The 7,347-nt window shown below is 45.4% G+C and overlaps 1 protein-coding gene across 2 annotated transcripts in view; it reads left to right on the top strand.

The window, feature by feature from the left end:
- Positions 1–2,820: 2,820 nt before the first annotated feature.
- The window catches only part of NUFIP2 (nuclear FMR1 interacting protein 2), a 35,906-nt gene continuing 31,379 nt past the window's right edge, over positions 2,821–7,347 (top strand). The window contains exon 1 of one of the 2 annotated variants that reach the window (XR_013405746.1): positions 2,821–3,186. Coding sequence is in view for 1 of the 2 variants with exons in the window: in NM_001261811.1 (NP_001248740.1) it covers positions 2,910–3,186 (277 nt within the window). In the remaining variant the exon portion in view is untranslated. 2 annotated transcript variants of the gene reach the window in all.

The raw sequence follows: 7,347 nt of genomic DNA, 5'->3' as shown, positions 1-7,347 counted from the left end.
AACATTCATAGTAACTAGAGTATCTGAGAATAAGATTTAGTTTCTTAAACTCAGTCAGTACAACTGTAAGTGAAAAGCTAAGGCAGGCAAAAGTGTGATAAATCAGAGATACAGAATGAGTGCTTTTGGTTTGCCTGCAAGTATAATGTAGAAAACCTAGACAGGGAAATCGGAACTCAGAAATTCAAGTCTTCCAACTAAATGTCTAAGTCAACAAAAAATTCCAACATAATCCTACATTTTATATATACTTTTCTTTCTTCTTTTCTTTTCCTTTTCTTTTTTTTTTTTTTTGAGACAGGGTCTCGCTCTGTTGCCCAGGCTGGAGTACAGTGGCACAATCACAGCTCACTGCAGCTTCCACCTTGAGGGCTCAAGTGATCCTCCCATCTCAGCCTCCCAACTATAGGCACACACCACCATGCCAGGCTAATTTTTAAAAATTTTTGTAGAGAGAGAGTCTCTGTATGTTGCCCAGGCTGGTCTTGAACTGCTGGGGTCAACTGATCTGCCTTGGTCTCCCAAAGCGTTGGGATTACAGGTGTGAGCCACCATACCTGACCTGTTTTTTCTTTAATAATTGGAAATGTGGTAGAATATTATTCAATGGCAAAGACTTATTTATTGTGATATGATATTATTATTAGGGTTTTCATTCTCAAAATTGGGTAAATGTACCCCCAAAGAGGTTTTTCTTTAAAATTTAGCAAGGCTGGCTGGGCCCAGTGGCTCATGTCTGTAATCCCAGCACTTTGGGAGGCTGAGATGGGCAGATCACCTGACGTCAGGAGTTTGAGACCAGCCTGGCCAACATGGAGAAACCCCATCTCTACTAAAAATACAAAATTAGCCTGGCACGGTGGCACGTGCCTGTAATCCCAGGTACTCGGGAGGCTGAGGCAGGAGAATCGCTTGAACTCGGGAGGCGGAGGTTGCGATGAGCCGAGATCACATCATTACACTCCAGCCTGGGCAACAAGGGCAAAACTCCATCTCAAAATGAAATAAAATAAAATACAATTTTAGCAAGGCAATACAAATCTTCACTATACAGAACATGCCAAAATTTGGTCATGGTTTTCAGGACTCAATGACATTTGTTATTGGAAACCAGCTGTTATGTTTTAAATAAGCTTTTGCATTGACATTCATTAATTTCATAGCATAAACTTTTTGCTTTTAAGCTTCTTGTTCCTTTAATGTTGTCCTGTTGTAGGAATTCAAGCCACATTTAAAAAATTCAAAAATTTAACATACATTGAGGAAACAGTCCATATGTCCACTGCTGAGTGAATAAACAAAATGTGGTATATACATATAATGGAATATTAGTCAGCCTTAAAAAAGAGGGAAATTCTGATATATGCTACTCTGAAGACATTACGCAAAAACGCTAGTCACAAAAAGACAAATACGGTACAATCCCACTTAAATGAGGTACCTAGAATAGTCAAATTAGTAGAGACAGAAAACAGAACAGTGGTTATCAAGGGATAGAAGGAGGAGGGAAAGGACAGTATTTTTATTGGGTATGAAGTTTCAGTTTGGAATGATGAAAAAGTTCTGGAGATGGATGATGGTCATGGTTCTACAACAATATGAATGTACCTAATGCTCCTGAACTGTACACTTAATATTAAGATGGTAAGTTTTATATTATGAATATTTTACAATTAAAAAAATCCCCAATCTATAACATACATTGAGAAAAGTACATTTTACCTGTATATTGTTTAACAAATAATCACCACCAAATATATGTATAATCACCACCTAGCCCCCAAAATGAAATATTATCAGTAACCTGTGTCCCTCCCCATCACAACCCTCTTTTCCTGAGTAAGCACTATCATGGCTCTAACATTTGCTTTTGAAAATCATACTGTGATGTGGTAATGCAGGATAAGTTAAATCTACACTACAACACGCTACAGAATATTTCTTTAAATTTCATTTTTTCCATAAGTGCAAAAAAAATCCCACTTAATAACTTTTAAATGCTCTTTCTCCCCTTCCTTTGCTCTTGAAACTTCATATTCTAAAACCTATTTTGGTGCCATAGTTGACCTCACCTGCAGTTTAATTAAAAAAAAAAAAAAAAAAACCACAACCTTCAGTGTAGATTTTCATTCCTCCCGCTCCCCCTTGCCTCCAACTACAAAGAAACAATGATTTAAACCCTTTGTGCCCTTTTAGAAAATTACACAGATACCCCATTGTGGAACCCTATAATCCCTTCGTGGAAAGGAAGAGATTAGCATATGAATACAAAGCAAAATGAATCCAGAATACAAAATGATCTACTGGATTGTGAAGCTCTTGTATTCTTAAAAATGTATTTATTTCCTCTTTTTGTATTGCCCCTTTAGTGGTCTTAGGGTTAAGGGAATTGAGCTTCCCTTTCTGGTTACCCGGAAAAGGATTAACAACAAAAAACAACAAAAAACAAAAAAACCACCAGATTCTAATAGGTGCAAAACCAACAGATGGCTCCCAGCGCCAGTGGAATCGCCAGTGGAATCTGCTACCCTCGACATGAGCTTGCTTGCCGGCGAGGAGTGTAGAAAGTGCTGTTCGCAGACTGCGTGGTGAAGGAGAGAAAGCGACAGAAGAGAGAGCCATAGTGCTGACGTTGAAGGCCCGGCCCTGTGAGGTTGCACAGGGTAAGTGGCGTTGGCCAGGCGGCAGCGGCGAAGGGGAAGGAAAGAGGATTTGAGCTGGGGGCGGGGCTTGCGGTACAGCGTGGCTCCTGATTGTTGGAGCGCGGCTGCCAATCTCGCAGAATCGCTCGGTTAACCAGTGCGCTGGCGAGACGCGCTCAGATATACTGAGTGAGCCCTGAGAAGCAGTCTCAGATCCTGACGGTGCAGCAGCCCGCAGCCTCAGCCAGGGAGTCCCAGCCGCTTTCAATGGAGGAGAAGCCCGGCCAGCCACAGCCTCAGCACCATCACAGCCACCACCATCCGCACCATCACCCTCAGCAGCAGCAGCAGCAGCCGCACCACCACCACCATTATTATTTCTACAACCACAGCCACAACCACCACCACCACCATCATCACCAGCAGCCTCACCAATACCTGCAGCATGGAGCCGAGGGCAGCCCCAAGGCCCAGCCAAAGCCGCTGAAACATGAGCAGAAACACACCCTCCAGCAGCACCAGGAAACGCCGAAGAAGAAAACAGGTCTGGGAGGGAGGACGGGTGGGGGAAGGGGGTTGGGGGTGGAGGACAGGGGAGATGGGGGTGGGGCTGGATCCGAGAAGCGCGGACGGGGTCGGGATGTGTGTGTGTGTGTGTGCCCTCCGGCTCTGGGGATGCCCCTTTCATTCTAGGGCTCGGGCTGAGCAATGGGGTTTGCAGCGCCCTCCTTCCCACCAGCATGGGAGAGGCCCAGCCAGGCCAGCGTGACCTTCCCGGCCCCCGCCCCGGCTGAAGGGAGACCCACTGGGTCGGCCTTGCAAGTCCAACCTCGTTATTCTTTTCCATTCACCTCTCTGCGTCCCTGGAGTTACCTCAATATGGGGGCCCTGAGATGGGGTAAACCTACCCCCCAAAAAATCCCTCGAGGTGTAACTCAGGAAGGCCTAGCGAATCCCGCCTCGGATGGTGTCGCGAGACCCTTTTGCAGGCGGCCAGGGGTGGGTAGGTAGGCAGAGTTGAGGAAGTGCCCCTCACCCGCCACCCCAAGCCCACCTGTGGCCTTGGGGCTCCCCATCTTGTTGGGGGGGGCTGTTGGGACCCCTCATCTCACGGGTCGTTTCCACCACTAGACGCCTTTTTTGGGCGCCGGACCCCGCAGTCTTGTCCCGCGGCTCCTCCCAAGGCTGGTGCCCCGGGCCCGCTCCCCCCAGAGCCGGCGCGGCTGGAATGTTCTCTCCTCCTCGCGGGGCCGCTTCCTGTCCGCCATGTTGGAAGCCGATTCCTGTCACCGACTCCGGCCCACTGAGGAGCGGGGGGGAAGGGTGTCGAGGGCCACACGGCGCGTCGGAGCTGGGTGACCTGGGATCACCACCGGCCGCCGCCTCGCCCCCTGCACTGCGGGGGCGCCGTCGCCCCCCGCTCCGCGGCCGCCCCTCCCCCGTCACCGGCCGGGGTTGTGTAACCCGGTGGCGGCGCGAGGCCCCGGGCGGGTCCCTGGGGTGAGGGGCGGGGGCGGTTGGGGTGGGGGAGGGAAGCGGCCACGAGGGGAGCGGCCTGCGCAGGGCCCCGCGCGCCAGCGGCCGCGTTTCCCGCTCCCGGGTGCGGCGGGAGGCGCGGGCAGTCGGGGCGGGGAGCCGGCCTCGAAGCGGAGCTGAGGGGGAAGGAGGCCGCGGGCGGCGGCGGCGGCCGCGGCGCTCCTAGGGGCAGGAGGCCTGGGGGGGCGGCGGGGGGATTCATTTTGGGTAGAGGCGGTGCCTGAGGCCGGGTGGGGTACCCAGCGGGAACCCAGCTCCCCGGTCACGAGTTTCTCTGCCACAGGAACCTCGTCTCCTGCCAGGTTCGCTCACGACTCCGCCTCTGAGGCTTTCACTTGGGCCTTTTCCTTCTAGCAGCTCATTTTCTACAAAAAAAAAAAAAAAAAAAAAAAAAAAATTAACAAAAACCTTGTTCCATTCCCCTCCCCAGCCGGCACTTACCTTCTGAGCTTGGGTAGTGTCTTTGAGGTGAGAGATTTTTTAAAATGTTAGGATGAGGAACAGGGCGAGCTTTTTGACCCCCTTTCTTGTCCTTAAGGGTGAACCCAAGTGGCTCATCCATGAGGTTAGATTACTACCATCTTGCCTCGGATGAGGCTTCTCTCCATGTTAAAAAGAAAGGTGTTTTTTCGTATTTTAAAGTCGATATTGATCCCCAAACTAATATTAACAAACGAGAAATTGAGGGTAAAAGTCATGTAAGAAAGTATTTCACGAGAAGTAAGTTTAAAAGTTTATAACCCTCGCATATTTTGAAAAATAAGGGCTCTATATAAATCGAAGAGAAAGGAAGCATAAAGCGTATGTTAAACCCAGCGTATCAAATTTGATAGAAGGAATTGTTGAGAGCTGGAGAAAAACTAAGTGCTTTTTAAATTGCAGATTGTAACTTGAAGACTGAAATTAGAGTGTCAGATTTTCCATTTTGGGAGTTCGTTAGGGACCCGATGGTATGCAACAGAAGTGAACACGTAACACACGAGTTAGGTGTTTAATCCTAAAGATTTAGAGCAGTTTAAAAACTGTTAGGGACTACATAACTAGATTTTTTTAGCGTTAGATCTTGTTCAAAAGATGAGAAAATACTACCGTATTATGGCTGCATAAGGCAATATTACTGTTGAGACTGAAAAATTGTATTTCATCGGTCAGGTAAATATACTCTTGCAAGACTTCTCTCTACATGTAGAAGCAGCCCCTAAACCATTCAAGGTGGTATTCCTCCAAATATTTCTTATCTCGGAAGACGTGGATAAAGAGGAGGAAACTGGAATTAGGAGTTTTGACAGAGTATAAACAATTTGGGGCGAGTGTATGGTTTGGTCACAGTACTGTTGCTTTGACATGCATTATGCTAATAACTAAGAAAACATTACAATATTTTTGAAATTTATCTGTAACATGTTGAGGTAGGCTTTTGTAACCCATTACTCACAAACCTAAAGAGGAACAGTTTTTTTTGTTTATCCAGAAGAGGGCGCAAGAGAAGGCCAAATGTGTTGAGTAATTTGTTTCTAATTGAAAAGCTAGATTTATCAGGACTCAAGTTTTGCTGAGTCTTTTGGAAGTAGGATTAGTATGTATAAGCAGCCCTAAATAATAAAAGCGCTAGGAGTCCTTTAATTTCTTAAATTTATTCTATAATGTTTACATTTTTCTTAAATATCTAAGATATAAAAAAATTTCTTTCTGGCATACTTTATACATACCAACAAGGTTGTCATGAGGAAAGTTTTATGTAGTTAAACGAGATTTTCTTTTTTTTGTTATTAAAACTTACAGGTGGGAGCACAGTGGCTTCTAAGCCGTTTTTTCATTGTTTGGTGAATTCTAATAGCTGAGTCACTACAAACTAGAATCTTAGGAAGAATTATTCTAGTTAGTTTTGGTTCAGCTCAGTTTGGAGATTGGATTTTTTGCTATTTCAAGTTGCTCATCTTTAATTGAAATCTGAAAAGTTGTGACTAATGGGCCCAAGGATACAAACCTTTGTTTAACCTGTTGGTATGTTAAATGATATAGGTAGTCTTGTATTCCCTCCAGAGTTAGGTAATGTATGTTACATTTTTGAATTTTTAAAATGTGGCTTGAATTCCTGCAACAGGACAACATTAAAGGAACAAGAAGCTTAAAAGCGAAAAGTTATGCTATGAAATTAATGAATGTCAATGCAAAAGCTTATTTAAAACGTAACAGCTGGTTTCCAACTGTTTCCAAGTTATATCTATTAAAAATGATGACAGCCTTTATTTAGGGGACTTTCTGCTTTTGTTTCCTTTCTTTTTTTTTTTTTTTTTTTTTTTGAGGCGGAGTCTCACTCTGTGGCCTAGGCCGGAGTGCTGTGGCATGATCTCAGCTCACTGCAACCTCTGCCTCCCGGATTCAAGCGACTCTCCTGCCTCAGCCCCCTGAGTAGCCGAGATTACAGGAGTATGCTACCATGCCCAGCTAATTTTTTTTTTTTTTTTTTTTTTTTTGATTTTTAGTAGAGATGGGACTTCACCATATTGGCCAGACTGTTCTCAAATTCCTGACCTCAAGTGATTCACCTGCCTGGGATCCCAAAGTGCTGGGATTACTGATGTGAGCCACTGCTCCTGGCATTTTTCTGAGGAAAAAATAAACTTTTAGAAAACATTCTTCCTGTTTCATAGTTAAAATTGTGCCACCAAAAATTTGATTTGATTGGCTGTCATAGCTTTTCCAGCAGCCAAAAAATGTTAAAAAATGTAACCCTGTGGAATCTAAGAACTCTTTAAAGAGTTCTAAGAAATCTTAAGAGGTTGGTGTGGTGGCTCTCACCTGTAATCCCAGCACTTTGGGAGGCCAAGGCGGGTGGATCACTTGAGGTCAAGAGTTTGAAACCAGCCAGGCCAACGTGGCGAAACCGGGCATTGTGGTGCATGCCTGTAATCCCATCTACTTGGGAGGCTGAGTCAGGAGAATCTCTTGAACCTGGGAGGTGGAGGTTGTGGTGAGCCGGGATCACACCATTGCACTCCAGCCTGGGCCACAGAGTGAGACTCTGTCTCAAAAAAAAAAAAAAGGAAAAAAATAACTCTTATAAGATGTATTATCTCGTGGTACAAGTTTTGTGCCAGTCTGTTTTAGGAATGATTATGCCTTGAGTATATTTTCTTGGGTTACTTTAATACAGTAGAAGAAAATG

This window comes from Macaca mulatta, chromosome 16 (genome assembly GCF_049350105.2).
Source record: "Macaca mulatta isolate MMU2019108-1 chromosome 16, T2T-MMU8v2.0, whole genome shotgun sequence".
Classification (NCBI taxonomy): domain Eukaryota; kingdom Metazoa; phylum Chordata; class Mammalia; order Primates; family Cercopithecidae; genus Macaca; species Macaca mulatta.
Note: the sequence above shows the minus strand (reverse complement) of the source record. Positions and strands in the feature narration are given on the sequence as shown.